This window comes from Hemicordylus capensis, chromosome 2 (assembly GCF_027244095.1).
Source record: "Hemicordylus capensis ecotype Gifberg chromosome 2, rHemCap1.1.pri, whole genome shotgun sequence".
NCBI lineage: Eukaryota > Metazoa > Chordata > Lepidosauria > Squamata > Cordylidae > Hemicordylus > Hemicordylus capensis.
The window spans coordinates 170,916,366-170,932,623 of record NC_069658.1 but is presented as its reverse complement, the minus strand read 5'-3'; the positions used below and the strand labels follow the sequence as shown (position 1 = coordinate 170,932,623).

General features: G+C 44.8%; 1 protein-coding gene across 2 annotated transcripts in view; it reads right to left on the bottom strand.

Moving 5' to 3' along the window:
• Window positions 1–16,258, bottom strand: part of LOC128347971 (ovostatin-like) — a 92,188-nt gene that overhangs the window by 4,315 nt on the left and 71,615 nt on the right. For both annotated transcript variants that reach the window (XM_053303368.1, XM_053303369.1), the window contains 8 exons: window positions 14,102–14,176; window positions 13,298–13,463; window positions 11,688–11,908; window positions 8,530–8,745; window positions 8,281–8,405; window positions 5,964–6,054; window positions 3,491–3,553; window positions 3,292–3,394 (listed from right to left, as the gene is read on the bottom strand). In XM_053303368.1, the coding sequence (XP_053159343.1) occupies window positions 3,292–3,394; window positions 3,491–3,553; window positions 5,964–6,054; window positions 8,281–8,405; window positions 8,530–8,745; window positions 11,688–11,908; window positions 13,298–13,463; window positions 14,102–14,176 (1,060 nt within the window). The remainder of the gene's footprint in view (window positions 1–3,291; window positions 3,395–3,490; window positions 3,554–5,963; window positions 6,055–8,280; window positions 8,406–8,529; window positions 8,746–11,687; window positions 11,909–13,297; window positions 13,464–14,101; window positions 14,177–16,258) is intronic.

Sequence of the window (16,258 nt, the reverse complement as noted above, 5' to 3'; positions counted from 1 at the left end):
CAGTTTGTTATCCCTCATCCAGCCCATCACTGCCTCCAGGCAGGCAATTCAGGACAGTTATGCCTTCTCCAGATGACGCTGACATGGAGAAATAGATTGGGTGTCATCAGCGTATTGCTAACACCCTGCACCAAATCTCCTGATGATCTCTCCCAGCGGTTTCATGTAGATTTTAAACAGCACCAGACACAATGTGGAGCCTTGAGGGACACCATATAAAAGTTCAGATTTTAAAGAACAGTCTCCAAGAGGCAACATCCGGAATCTGCCCGTGAGGTAGGAGTGGAACTACTGCAAAGCAGTGCCTCCCACCCACAACCCCCTCAGATGTTCTAGAAGGATACTATGGTCAATAGTATCAAAAGCCACCGAGAGATCCAAAAGGACCAATAGAGCCACACTCCCTCTGTCAGTTCCCAATTGGAGATTGTCCATCAGGCAGACTAAGGCCGTCTCCACTCCAATAGATGCTCTTTTGAAGTTTGTACACAAGCCTCTCTTTTCCAGGTTCTTCAAAGCTTGGTGGTGGCTGCATATAGATGTCTTCCTCCATTTCTCCATGTAGGAATGTAGTCTTTACTTCCAAGGGGTCAATGTGCTTCTTTGTAGCTTTCATCTATTTACCAGCTTTGGGGGTTGCCATGTGCAGGGTCATCCCTTTCAGTACATTCCCTAGATTCTACATGATCAGATGCATGGCGTAAGCCTAGTGGACTGGGAGCATAGGAAGCTTTGCGCTTGTACCGGAGTGCCACATATGAGATACATATAGTGATCCAATCTTTCTGCGATTGATAAGAGTCCATTTATATTTTCAATTGGCCTTATGGTTTACTAAACCATATCCTTTAGTTTGAGTGGATTAGATTAATCTGAGTGATACAATACATTCATGCATGCAGTAGGGATGTGCATGGAACCAGGCGGGGGTGGGTGCATTTACCCCTCCCCCTGCTTCCCCCCCCCACTGGCACTGGAATTAGGTGGGTATGGGGTAGGGATTATTATTATCATTATTTTTACATTTATATCCCGCTCTTCCTCCAAGAAGCCCAGAGCGATGTACTACATACTCTAGTTTCTCTTTCACAACAACCCTGTGAAGTAGGTTAGGCTGAGAGAGAAGTGACTGGCCCAGAGTCACCCAGCAAGTATCATGACTGAATGGGGATTTGAACTCGATTCTCCCCGGTCCTAGACCAGCACTCTAACCACTACACCACGCTGGCTCTCTCTAAATCTAAAGGTAGATGTATTTATTTAAAGTATTTATATCCCACTTCTCCAGTACACTACTGCTTGGGGCAACTGATTAATGGTGTCCGGCCGGAGGGCAATCTGAGGTGAGGGGGGCCATGGGACAGCCCTTCAGGGTTGGGAATGGCCCCTCCTCGGGGGGTGGCTCGACTCACCATTCAGAGTTCTGCAGCATGGGGTGGGGTGGACTGTGTTGCCCTCCCCACAGCAGGGGAAAGCCTTGCAGTGAGAGGATGTCAGGATCTGGCACCTGACAGAATCAGCACCCGGCCCTTCGTCCTTGTGTGAGACGGCCCTCCCTAGGAGCCTGTCTCGCATGGGAGGAGTACCTGCACTCTGGTTAGTTAGGCACCTCGTTGAAAGTCTTATTTCTGCTGTACATCAATAAAGTGGCCCACTTTACTCCATTTAAGCGTGTCCTGTCTTTATTGGGGCCTAGGGGTGCAATGACTGTTGCTGTTCTTTACTGCATTTTAGAGCATCAGGAGCCACTCTAAAAACACATCATTAGGCATTAGAAACATTGGCCACCACCAGAGCAGCACTGGGAGCACACTGCAAGAGGCTGCAGCCTCACAGGCAGAGTCTGCCTAAGCACTTCTCTCCCCTGCCTCCGTAAGTGAGCTTTGCTTTCCAGGAACATTTCTTTGAGGGCTGCATCATGACCCTCACAGACACATTTCTGGAAAGCAAGGAGCACTGACAGAGGCTGGGGAGGGCAACGAAAACCATCCCCCCACCCTCCCCTTGCCTACATGCTCTGCTGCTCAGGAAGACTCTGGTTAAGAGCAGTCTCTCCTTGCAAGGACACAAGCATTGTATTCATTTTATAGAGCTGCATTACAAGTAAAAAGGTTGTATGTAATTATTTCACTTGAGAAACTAAATGTGTTTGATTTTAAAAAAGGTCTTCAAAGCAAAATAAAGATAAAGATGAAAGCAGGAAAATATCTCATTCAGGATGAATGTAGAGTAGCAGCAAGAAGGAGTAGCAATGTCAAGAAAACCCAAGAGCTTTCTAGTTCAAGAAGGAGTGGCACTGAGGCCTGGTGCTAGACAACAGCCTGTGGGTGGACTAGCCTCTACGTGAGCTCTTAGGAGGACTACCAGTCTGAGGCCCTGCCTACCCGTCTTTCTCTTGCTGCTACTGCTCCTTCCTTCCAGAAGGCTTGCTGGGAAATATCGTTTCTCCTTATTATATCTGGAGCAGAGAGCAACCCTGAACACTATTCAAAAGCATCTGAGCATTCAGTTAGGGAGCTCATTAGCACTTTTTATATTTAGGGGCTTAGTTCCAGTTCAGGTTAAAGGGGGAAAAGAGATTTTAGGTTTGGGGCCAGTTCACTGCAGAAAAACACAACGCCCCGCCCCTCGGAATCAGTTTCTGCTGGGTTTGGGTTCAGTTCAACTCCCGAGTTAAATGACCTTTTGGGGTAGTTAATTGTTCTAATTGAACAAGATTAATTACTTTCATCCAATAACAAAATTTAAATAATCCATCATATTAAAAACTGTGTAAATAGCAAATCTGTCAGAGAGAAGGCCTGCCTGAAATAACGAGCAGAGAGAGTGACAACCCCACTTTAAGCTGTTGGAAATGTACCTGGTATGTAGCATTTGAAGGGGGCTGGCTAAATTTGAAATATTCCATGAAATCAGCCTGGCCCTGCAAGAGGGCCATTGCAAAGAGACAAAAAGGCCTACATGTAGCTTGCTCTTTATAGGTTTGTTTGACCTCTGACAGGATTCAAGTGTGCAGAAGTGAAGAAATAGCAACAAAGTTCCTGAACTCCAATTAATTGTTTTTATTAACCCATTTAAAAAATGTTTTTATAACTGCTACATCCCCAGTTGAAATCAAGATGTTTTAAATACTTCCAAGTAGTTCCAGTTAGTAGAAGAAGTAGGAGTTTATGAGGCTTTGAACTAAGCAGAGAAAGCATTTCTTCATCTCATTCACACCACACACACCAGCCACCTTTTGTGCAAAGAGCATTTGCTTTTTAGACTAATAAATGCTACCACATCTCCTACCTGTTTCATAATAATCATAGATACGAACTTCAGCTGGCTTCATGTTGGCCACAGGATGGCTTTCTTCTACAGTGATTGACAGAGTAATTGGCTTTGCTGATACCTAAGCACAGGAAGGGAAGACAGAGGGATTTTTTGAGACTGACTGAAGTTGCACCTTTTAAAATAAAGCCTTATGGAAGCTTACTTCCAAACTTACAGACTCCAGATATAACATCACATGGTCATTCCTAGTTTCTGTGCGCATCACTTTCTTCTGAAGCTATGTGAGAAGGGTAAGAAAGGGAGAAAGTTACTTTTACTTACAGGAGACATGTGCCAAACAATACCAAAACATGAGAAAAACATAATGTAACGCAAAACTGTAGCATTCAGAGGTTGATTTCGTGCAGAGGTGCAGGCTGCTTTACACATTACAACCATTGAAAAGCTTTGGGGTACATGACGTACACATCTCAAAAGCTTCTTATAGGGTACCTCTGCCCCAACACATAGTTTTACTTTGTCACAGGTGTTGTACTTTGCCCAGTACTAGGGGTGTGCACGAACTGATTCCAGCAGTTCTGTTCAAGTTTGCTCAGAACTAGAACCAGCTGCTGGTTTGGTCCGAGTGTTGAAGCAGACCAAACCAGTTTGGCGATTTGAGAGGGCATGTTTTTAAAAGGAGACTCCGGTGAGGATTCCTCTTTACAACCAAAGGGAGGGACCCTGCCTATCTTTTTAAAAGATCCTAATAGGGGCATGCGCAGAGGCTGTGCTGGGGCACAGGGCCCTGTCTGGATATTTTGGAGGAGCTGCGCCACCGCCAGCTTCAGCTCTGAGTACAGGTGCCCTCTTGCCACCACCCCATTAAGGTCTTTTTAGAAGGTAGGCAGGGCTCCCCCCTTTGCTTGTAAAGGGGAATCCTCACCAGATTCCCCTTTATAAGCATGGTCCCAAGCTGGTTCATTAGAATCGGGGCCATTTTGGCTCAAACTTAGAATGGCACCCCTTTTGGGGGGTCTGGCTTGGTTCGAGTCCAAACCAGGCCAGTTCTGTTAGAACCAGGTCCAAATAGAACTGGTTCTGCACACCCCTACCCAGTAGTAAAGCAGCCTGTACTAACAAGCTGAAGGAGTAGTAAACAAACTGCAGCTGTACCAGTACTGGCAGACATTCTCTTGCTCCTCTCTGCCCCCTCCCTGGCTGTAAATCCTCTACCAGTTGAATGACCAACCCACATGGCTCAAATTACAGCTGGGGGCCAGAAGAGAGTGAGATAGTGGCTGCAGGTGCTGGAGCAGCTGTGGCTCATTTTCTACCCTTCCAGTTTATTAGTATGAGCCGCTGCTAAGGAGCAGCCACCATATACATTTGGGAAGATGTTCCATGCAGCACATAGACATTCCCATATGGAAACAGGAAAGCTTTATAGTGGTGCTAATGTGGGAGTGCTAATTGTCCCTGACCTTCAGATGGGTGGAACTCCAAAGCAGAGTCCAATTTAGGGAGGAGGTGAGCTTCTGATCCAACTGAAAACCCCACTAGAACCCCATCTTCTGATTAAGGGTTGCACTCCTCAAGGGACAGGTTTGCAACTGGGAGTGCTGCTTGATTCAGCTGCAATTCAGGACCTTTCCTGGCCCACTGGAAAGATCCTGGACAACTTGGACATTATTATTATTTATTAGCTACATTTTTATACCACCTTTCTGCCTTGACAAAGGCACCCAAAGCGGTTTACAATATTAAAAGAAGCAAATTACAGAAGATTAATAAAACAATGTCCCGGGCTGTTGGTCTTCTCAGGAGCTGAGGACAAGAGCTCCCTGGCCTGGGCGCCTCCTCTCAGGGCACAGAAGGTCCTTCCGTACTGCTGGGAAGGTGTGGGAGGGGCTGCCCCAACAGTCATCACAGGCCAGAGCTGGTCTCTATGGGGGCCGATGTTATGCTCTCCCTGGCCTGGGCACCTACTTTCTTGCCTTCCTCTCAGGGCACACTCTACTAGGGTACTAGTGAACTTGCATGCCCAGAGAGCTGCAGTGTGCTAAAGCGAGATTTCTTTGTTCCTGCCTGGAATAAATGGTTCAATACAGAGTTTTGGACAATTGGAATATATCCATTTCACATTGTCAAAAAAGTTTCCAGAGTGGAAACAAGTGGTTCCACTCATCCCTAGTGCAAATAGGAGACAGAATGAATGCTCTGTTACAGCAATCTCTCATTTTAGGGATACTTATCGAAGTTCATTCACAAATATATTTTTCAGGGCCCCTTATTCTTTCTAACCTGGTCATTGCTTTAATACTGTCTTTACTTTTTCTCATTTCCCTGCAAAGTCACAGGTGTCCATATCCCTTTACTTTCTAGGAAGCAGCAGAACAGCAGTGTCTAACCGACCATAGTGGAACCTGCATAGCCCCTTACTAAGATCACTGCAAATAAACTACCATAATACCACCTTGGAACGCACACACAATATAGTAGGGGACAGAGATTCCTTTTAATCTGCCAGGAAGGGGTAGTGGCCACACCACTTGTTTGTATAGAAAACTGTTAGATCCCAGTTACCCTCAGAAGAGACTGAATTCCCTACATCACTTACCATTGCAGTTTTTAAGCATGGCCTCAGTTGTGAAATGCCTAGTGCCCAATTTCCCTCTAGAGTATCTCATTAGGTCATGTCTTTTTACCTTTTGTAGAGATGAAGGGACCACGACAAAGCCAGACAGCATCTTTATGTCAAGAATGGCCATGTTAGATGTGTTGCGTATTCCAGTGTACCTTGAACAAGAAAAACTGGATTATTTTCTATATTGTGATTGGAGCCAAAGTTCAAGCTGCAAATAAATTGTGAACAGCTCTTTTAAAAGAATATAGTATTTATGGTCTTACATAATTTACTACATTTGTCCATTCTGCAGCCAAACACATAATTTGGAATTCTGCACTAAAGAAACTCAAGTTCTGCCACACAAAAAATAAATAAATCCGGTGACTTCTAGGACTGATGTAATTTAAACAAGGCTTTGCATAATTTATTCTGCTACTTAGACTGCCAAGCACATCTTTGAAACTGTAAGGACTAGAGAAACTTGCTTTATTTTTAAACTGAGTAGAATCCCATAGCCTTTCCGTGCCTCCATGGAATTTTGGCATTCATCCAGTCAGGAACACAGGAAGCTGCCATATACCGAGTCAGACCATAGGTCCATCTAGCTCAGTATTGTCTACACAGACTGGTAGCGGCTTCTCTGAGATTTCAGGCAGGAATCTCTCCCAGTCCTGTCTTCAAGATGCCAGGGATGGAACTTGGAACCTTCTGTGCTCCATTCCCTAAGCAGAATATTTTCCAGTGCTCACACATGCAGTCTCCCATTCATATGCAACCAGGGTGGACTCTGCTTAGCAAAGAGGACAAGTCATGCTTGCTACCACAAGACCAGCTCCCCTCCTCAAGTCCTGCCAGCAGGGGCGTAACGAGGATGCAGCAGGCAAGGCATGTGCCCTGGGCACCATTGCATGGGGGTGCGCAAAGTGCCTGCAATGCCCCGCCCCCAACTGTGGTCCGGAGAGTTCCCCTGCCCGGGCTACTAGGAGCCCCCACAGTGAGCACTTGCCATTTATTTCAGGGCTTCAGAGCTCGAGGCCACGTGACCTGTGCATGGAATGCCAAAGGGGGCGTGGCCTCAAGCTCCGAAGAGCCTGAGTAAGTTCTTCAGCATCATTTCAGGCAGCGCTTGCTGCCTGGAAGCATCTATTCTTGATTTCTCTCCCTCTCTGGAGGAGAGAAAGGGGAATAGATGCTTTCAGGCAGCAAACAGTACCTGAAATAAATGGCAAGTGCTTGCTGGGGGGCGGGCTCCTAGTAGCCTGGGTGGGTGGTGCGCTGTGCACACGCTCTCCGGATTGCAGCCAATGGGAGAGCTCCTGCTTGCCGCCGCCCGGACCGCCCACAGCAAACCCAGCCCCTTTTGCTGCTCTTCCCACTCTTCCATGGCAGAGGTGTTGGACTTCCGTGTCCCGATGGGGACAGACTCTCCTAGTATTGGGGCTGGAGATGGACGAAGGCAAGTGATGCACCACGCTGGGATAGGTGGCTGGGTGGGTTTCTGTTCCATTATTTACGTAGGGACATAGCTGTGAGGAGAGTTTTTAATTTGGCAATTTTTAATTTGGCAAAAGATTGCATGAGAATTTGGGGATATGACAAGTTTCTGCAGGGGTTGTATGCATGTTGCATTTCTGCTCTTCCCCCCACTCCCCAAACTCTGTTTGTAGCTCAATGAAAATATTGATTAGTGCTTGTGGTCATGCTTGCTGCTTCTGTATAAGAGTATCTTGCTTAGCCAGTGAAGAAGCTGCTTATGCAATAAATATAGAGTGAAGTTTGTCCTCGGGGTTGTTAGATGTGCCTTTTCCAAAACGTGTCCCTTACAGCAGAATACAATGGGCACCTTCATTTTTTATAATTGATGCCTCCATGGAACATAATGGATGTTCCTTTTTTAGGCCCTGTAGTAGCCACCTAATGGCGCAGCGGGGAAATGACTTGCCTAGCAAGCCAGAGGTTGCCGGTTTGAATCCCCGCTTGTATGTTTCCCAGACTATGGGAAACACTGGTCTGAAAGATGGGTGTCAGATGTTTGGATGGGTGTGTGTGTATGTGTGCGCGCAATTTCAGTGCTTGCCCCAGGCGCCATTTTCTCTAGTTATGCCCCTGCCTGCCAGTCCCAATCAGCCATAGCAAGATAGCAATCACCATATTTACTCATATACCATCTCTCTCATATAGACAATATAGTTGAAGTCACAGAATCACAGAACTGGAAAGGGCCTTGCAGGTCTTCTAGCCCAACCTCCCGCTCAGTGTACCAATCTGCTATAGCAGCGCTTTATGTCTTTTATTACTGCAGTGAATGGCAGAGTCAGCAGCAAGGCCTAGAAGGCATCTATAGCAGTCAGCACTATCTTTTCCCCACCCCCTGCCTCACGGAAACAGGATATTACTTCATTGTCAGGACAAGGACAAATCTGGGCAGGAAGTTGCCTGTACAGGAAGCATTTCTTGTCTCCACAGCCAGAGCAAACCCAGAAGCCTGTGTAGGCAGGAGGACGTTGTAGTTTAGGGTTGTCTGAAAGATAAAAGCAAGGTTAGATAGTAGAGGCAGTTACTGTATAGTTGACCACAATGATGCAGCTCTGATAATTAGCCACAGTGTGTGCTGAAGGTTCGGGTGGGTCAGGGATGTCATTCACCTGTATGTAGACACATCCAGAGCCAGTCACCTCCACACTGTAGTTCCCTGGGACTTTGGGCAATGCAGCTTGCTGCAGCAGAATGCTGTTTTCACGGTTCACCTGGAAAACCTTACTGAAAGATCCCTCACCGCTGATACGTGCTGTATTTTGAATGTTTTTTCTGAAGGTGAGGATCCCAAACTGCGATAAACCTTGGAGAGCCACAGGTGAATCCTGGAGAGCATAAGACCATTTCGGTTAGAAAGCAGCCTAAGCCTTCTTTTTTATCACATTGGTACCTCACCCTTTCTCCAGTGAGCTCAGGGAGATTGTACATGGGGATGATCTGGTTTTATTCTGACAGCCACCCTGTATAGGTGGTTTGCCTGGGTAGTTTGTTTGAGTTTCATGGCTGAATGGGGGTTTGAACTCTGGTCACTCAAGTTCCAGTGCAACAGTCTCCACTGCATCAGCCTGGCTCTCAGGGTGATGGTTTCTCAGTATGTGCTAAAGAATCCAAGTGCAAAGTAATCAATTTAGTCTTCCAGAAGAATGAATAAAAAGCTATAAATCTGGGAGACTGTTGCTGATAAACTCTTTGGCTGTTTGCTTTAAAGGCCTCCAAATGCAAAGCAGAGACAATTGGTCAGAGGTGCTTTCTATTCATACAAGTATGCTGAATGGGATGTAATGGAAGATATTTTAAGTAATCTCCTGAATAGAGGCTCTCTATAATCTATTCCAGTGGTTCCCAAACCTTTCCTTCCACTACATCACCATTGAAAGCTTTTGCAGACCACCATGTAAGTAAGCCATGATAAGCATTTTTAACATAGCCTATGGCTGACAAGAGTCAAACATATATCAAGTGGTATTAAAAACACAGCTATTTCTAATGTATTATGCTCACTCACAAACATAGCAAATTACAGTACATTGTGAATAATACTGTATAACATTGAATATGATACCTAAGAGTACATGGGATTACATTGTTACTTTTCCACCTGCAGTACCCTTGAGAACCACCAGGGGTCCAGAGACCACATGTTGGGTAGGGATGTGCCAACATGCGATTCAGCATCCAAATTGTGGGCACACCCCTTTAAAAATGAGGGCTTACACAACTCCTTGAAAGCAGAAGGAACAGGTTTGCAGTTTGGGAGTACTTCTGGACCCAACCCTATCCTGATACCTCAGGTGGAAGCAGTGGCCAAGAGTGCTTTTTATCAGCTTTGACTGGTTCGCCAATTACGCCCTTTCCTGGAAGTGAGTGACCTTAAGATAGTGATGCACATGCTGTTAACCTCCAGGCTTGACTACTGCAATGCAGTAGTCTACGTGGGGCTGTCTTTGCACGTAGTTTGGAAACTCCAGTTGGTGCAGACTGCTGCTGCCAAATTGGTCCCGGGGATGTCCCTTAGAGTCCATATTACTCTGATTCTAAAAGATCTATACTGGCTACCAATAGTTCTCTGGGCTAAATACGAAGTGCTGGTTATTGCCTATAAAGCCCTTAATGGCTTGGGCCCAAGAGAATGCCTTTTTTGTTATGAACCCCACCACCTATTAAGATCTTCAGGGGAAGTTTGAGCACGCCACAAGCTCATCTGGTGGGGACTCAAAGGCGTGCCTTCTCTGTAGTTGCCCCAGGACTGTGGAAGGCACTTCCTGCTGAGATTAGAGCTGCTCCATCCCTGTTGGCTTTTAGGAAACAACTGAAGACACATCTCTTCAGCCAAGCTTTTCAGTTAGTTCATGTATTTATGGATATTTTAATCTGGGTTTTATGTTTAACTGTTAAATTATTGGTTTGTTTTATGCTGTAAACCCCACCTAGAGACTTCGGTAGTGAGTGGTACACAAATGTATTAAATAAACAAACAAATCCCTAATGTTGGAATCACTGATCTATTCTGTCATAGCCTTATTCCAGAGTTGTCTTTATTCCCATGAGTCCGAGACTCTCCATGGCTCCTGTCTCTAACAGAAGCAGAAGATTCAGGCTGTTTAGGTTTTATCTGTAGTTCAGTTTCTCCTTGTGAGGCAATATTGTTTGGCATCCTGGAAGCAGTAGGTATGGTATCCAAGGATACACAATCACTGGATGGAAAGGGGCTCCAGAATCCAAAACCCCATGAAAAAATGGTTTTCACAGTGATACTTGTTTACCCCATCTGATATTCCTTGAATACTACACATGCCAATAAGGAATCTGGTCAAAGGATTTGCCACTCCGCTGTCTCCTAAGGTAGAGCTTTATGAAGCTTCCCCACCAGCCACAGTTCTCTGTGGCTTCCACCTACCTTGTCTCTCTTTTTGTATCCTGCCCATTCTACCTGTGTGGTGCCATTGCTTTTTCTTCAAATCCCTCATATCCCACCTTTCCTACAAAGCCTTCTGCTTAACCCAGGCCTGCACAACATAAGGCCCAGGGGCTAGATCCGGCCTGCGGGGGCCTTTTTGCTGGCCCACAGGTAGGAATATCCTGCAGCAACAGCAGGAGCTCTTGGCCTGTCCTGCTGATCACCAGCAGCAACTTAATGCAGTTGGCTGCCAAAGACTAGATTTCCCCCACCCCTGTGGCCACTGACATGATCCCTCTTCCCTTTCACTTTCCTCCCCCACCAACTGCAACCCTCTGCCCCCTCACTTTCATTAATATTTGTAATAATTAATTTTAATTAATGTGCAGAAAACTGACCTGCCCCCCACACCCATCATTGTCCCACTGGGGCCTTTGAGTTGGGCACCCCGGCTTAGCCACTTTGCCTTCATTCCTAGCTAAAATGAAGCCCAATTAATTATATGTCATCACTGCATTGGCTCCCAGTCATTCCTTGTTAACCTTGTTTCTCCCTCCATTTCCTCTCTCTGCTACCCATTGTCCCCTTTCCTTGTATACCCTATTATGTCGTCTATCCCACTGGACAACTACCTTCAGGAGATAGGCCTGGATTTTTTGTGTGTGCTTATGCTACTTTGGAAAACCCCATATACAATGATGGCATAAGCCTGTACTCTTTGTAAATATCGGCCCCCCTGCCCCCGCCAACGATGAGCAACAAGGAACCTTCCCAAACTGTACCAAGTAAAATTATACAGAGTCCTCTCAGGAACTCCATAAAAATGCTGAATGGCAGCACCTTATTCCACCTTTTATCAGCAGAAGTCACCTGACTCGAAGTGAAGCCTCCATTGGAGTTCTGATTCCTCAAAATCCACCGTACAAGGTGTGCGTTAAACATCATGTCCTCCTTGGATATGTTGGGCTTCCTGAGCAAGGCCTGAAGTATGTAGCTGTTCATCTCAACCTCAGCAGATGAAGCACGAGAATAGAAGGAGGGCACGTTTTCTGCTCTGGGTCTCTTTGCTCTTTCCCAGGACACCAAACCACCTAAGAATGCAGATGAGACTATTAAGCAGGAGGAAAAGGATTCGCTAGTAGTTATTGCACATGCTTCCATATCTCTATGGAAACTTCCCATCTCTTCCATCCATATCAGCTGTAGCCAACATCTTCTGGGAAGTCTGCCAGGAGTCAAATAGTACAAGACTGCCACTCTGATGTATACATCTCTCCCCTCTGCCACCTCCATGCCTTGAAATGGTTTGCCTTCTAACCTACTGAGGTGAGGAGCAGGTGCACAGGAATACAGGCCTGACTCAGTGCCACAGCTGTCTCCATGGGACCAGCTTCTCCTGCTCAGGTTTGCCACAAAACTCTTTGTCCAGTTAAATGGGCAAAGAGGCACCTTTTAAATGTGGTGTTTATCTTTATTTAGCAGGGGGAGAGTAACTGGCCCTATCCACCCACAGCACAGCACCTCTAGTGACTGTTGCTGGTGTCTATCTTATGTTCCTTTTAGACTGTGAGCCCTTTGGGCACAGGGATCCATCATATTTAGGTATTTATTTATTATTTCTCTATGTAAACCACTTGGAAACTTTTGCTGAAAAGAGGTATATATGTTGTTGTTGTTGATTGTGGCACCCAAGTTGCAGGCTGGCCACTCATGAGCTAGCCTTATGGGTCTAAAAGGCTGCAGTGGATGGCATAAAAGGCTGCTGAGCAAGGGCTCACATGCATAGGACAGGAGTGCGTATGACTAAAAGTCAATATAAATATGCATATTTATGACATGCATACGCTGCCCTTCCTCCAAGGAGCTTGGGGCAGCATGGATAATTCTTCTTCCTTCCTTTTATCTTCACAACTATCCTATGAGACAAGTGCAGATTAGGGAGAGTAATTGGCAAGGTTTACCCAGCAAGCTTCATGGCTGAGTTATTTACTACATATATATCCCACTCTTCTTCCAAAGAGTCCAGAGTGGTATGGATTGTTATATTTATCCTCACAACAGCCCTTTAAGGTAGGTTAGACTGAGAGATCAGTGACTGGCCCAGACTGGTACTGCTGGAGGATTGCAGTTACTGCCAATAAGGTTGATCTTGTTCATTTCAGTGCCTTGTTATTAACTGAGGCTGCAATCCTATACTCACCTTGGAGTAAGTCCCATTAACCAGAATGGGGCTAATTTCGAAAGGAGGCACTACAAGATGGCACTCTGAAAGAGACTTAAAAGATCCTGGGCCATAGGGCCTGGCTAAGGCTCACAGTCCACCTCTTTGATAATAAAAACTCAGTCATGAGCCCAAGAATAATTCTGTTGAGCATTTGGCAACACTCTTGGCTCCAGCTAAGTCAGGTGCAACCTAAACCATTTGATGTGGTAACACCTGTGTGGTAGGCATCAATTCACAAAAAGGTCAAGCCACTTACCATCTTTGCGAGCAGATGCTTTCAAGTTCTCCAGGAGAGATGCACAGTGCTCCACTCTGCCAGCTAAGCAAAATGCATGGGCCAGGAAAGCCTTTTCCATGGTGCTCTCAACATTATTGTTCATAACAGCATCCAAATAGGAGAGACCATTTTTCACCACCGAATACTAGGGTTGAAGACATATTACATATAAACACATTATACAATAAAGACACTTGAACCTCCTTGGCTGACTTGCTTGTGGTGATATTGAAATTATGCAGGACTTGCACATAACCTAGAAATCCAAAATTTGGTGCATTCATACTCCAAGTTACTCAACGTAGCCTGAAAATATCTGGTATATCTCCAAGACAACTAATCTGAGTGGAAAAGGGACACTTTTGCACTCAGCAACCCAAATAAAATGTGGATGAGGTTTACCTCAGGATAGTGATCAGCATTGCAGCAAAAAGGAAATGGAATGAATGGTGGGCATGGGAACTTCATTGCCTGTTCACAGACTCAAAGACTCAAGGGGCATTTCCAAGGACATGTATGTGGATGCCATCTCTCTCTCTAGCGCGCGCACACACACACACACACACACACACACACCCCTCTTGCATCACCTATCCTATTCAATGGTGTTTATTCAAGAGTTTTCCAATGGATTGCACCCTTCATTTTATTACAAATACTCAAAAATAGTCAAGATGTACAAACCAAAAAGTCAATCAGAACTTTGGATGAGATAACATATTTACATTGGATTAACAAAGATATTAAGTCTTATTTTCAAAGTAAGTAATCTAAAAGCCATACCGCACTGGGAAGTCCCGTCTCCTGCAGAGATGCGGTTATAAAGGCTGTAAGTACAACTTTTTCATCTGTTCCATCCTGTTTGCAAAAAGAAGATTTAGTCCATTCAGATTCAGTCCATTCAAGGCAGCTCTGTCTCATAATAAATTTTTCTGGTCTTATCATTTTAGTACTTGGTGATAGTAGCTTTTTATTTTTCTCATAATTCAAATAATTTGCTCAAGTAGAAACCTCAAATCTATTTGTATTTTCATTTTAAGTAAATTTCAGGCAAGCTCAGATAGTATACTCACTCACAAAAGAAAAGCTTGAGCACACTTTATGTTTGTTTGTTTTTTGGAACAGAGCATAAAACCTCTCTCCAACTCTTCCTTCCTCCTACTTCGTAATAGGACTCAGTCTCTGGATGGGGAAATAATCTAGTATCCCAACTTTTCCAATATTATTATTAATATTATTATTAATTTGATTTCTATACTGCCCTTCCAAAAATGGCTCAGGGCGGTTTACACAGAGAAATAATAAATAAATAAGATAAGATGGACCTCTGTCCCCAAAGGGCTCACAATCTAAAAAGTAACATAAGATAAACACCAGCAACAGTCACTGGAGGTGCTGTGCTGGGGGTGGATCGGGCCAGTTACTCTCCCCCTGCTAAATAAAGAGAATCACCATGGTAAAAGGTGCCTCTTTGCCAAATTAGCAGGGGAAATAACCCTCCACTAACAGTAGAGAGAGATTATAACCCTTTCAGAGATTACAGCAGTATGACCACATCAGTGCCTGTGGTATACATACTTGGTCCCATCACTTTCTCTGTTCATGGGTTTTGATAGTGCTTTAAAAATCTATACAACCCATTTGAGCAGAGATAACGACAGGAAAGAGGGGGAAACAATGTCTGCACACAATGGAAATCTACACCCATTGGCTTTCAACGCAAATGAACTACTGGATATCTCCAGCAACTCTTATTCACCAGAATATTTGTTCTATAGAACTTATGAAGTCAAGTGGATTTATTTTTAAAAGTCATTTTTAAAATTAATATGTACACAGTGTTAAACGGAGAGGAAGTGCCTCAAACCTCAAGTCTTGTGCCTTTGCCTTTAAGGGTGTACCCAATATCTCAATCTGGGGGAATGAATATTTTCATTTCCCCTTTAAACTGCTTTCAGATTTTTGTGTTAGTTTTGCTCAATCTCTTCTAAAGGCGTACCTGACATCTCCAGTCAGGGTTCCTAGTGAACTTTTGAAAAATAAGCCTCTTCATATCTCTCAAAACCACATCCACAAGTTTCATCAAGTGTCAGAACCCAGCCACCTCCACAGAACAATTGTAGAGGTACTTCAAGGAAATTTTGTACAAGGTTTGTAATTTGTTTGTCAGACTTCATTCAGAAGAAGGGCAAGAAAAAATGTAAAATAATCCAAGATTTTAGCAGCAGGGCATGAATTCATGTAGGTTCACTGTGTCTGCTCCCTGGATCTAAAGTTATTCTGCATATCTGCACAGTCACTTCCCAATATTATTCAGATTAAATAAGCACTACATGAGTTCCCCAGTAAAAGCTAAAGAGAGTATAAGCAAATTGCTGGATTCCCCTTTGAAAAGAGTACAAATATGTATTTGCAAAGCTGTACTTATGTCACCCTACAACAATTTCACTGAAGTCATAAGAACATAAGAACAACCCTGCTGGATCAGGCACAAGGCCCATCTAGTCCAGCATCCTGTTTCACACAGTGGCTCACCAGATGCCTCTGGGGAGCCCACAGGCAAGAGGTATGTGCCTGCCCTCTCTCCTGCTGTTGCTCCCTTGCAACTGGTATTGAGAGGCACCGTGCCTCTGAGGCTGGAGATGGCTCACAGTCACCAGACTAGTAGCCATTGACAGACCTGTCCATCATGCATCTGTCTAAGCCCCTTTTAAAGCCATCCAAGCTGGTGGCCATCACCACATCCCAAGGCAAAGAATTCCATAGATAAATTATGTACTGTGTGAAAAAGTATTTCCTCTTGTTGGTCCTAAATTTCCTGACCTTCAGTTTCATGGTGTGACCCTTGGTTCTAGTGTTGTGCGAGAGAGGGATCTGATGAGATTTTAGACAATTGATAATTTACAAGTTGTTCTATGATAGCGTGTGCAGCCATTTTGA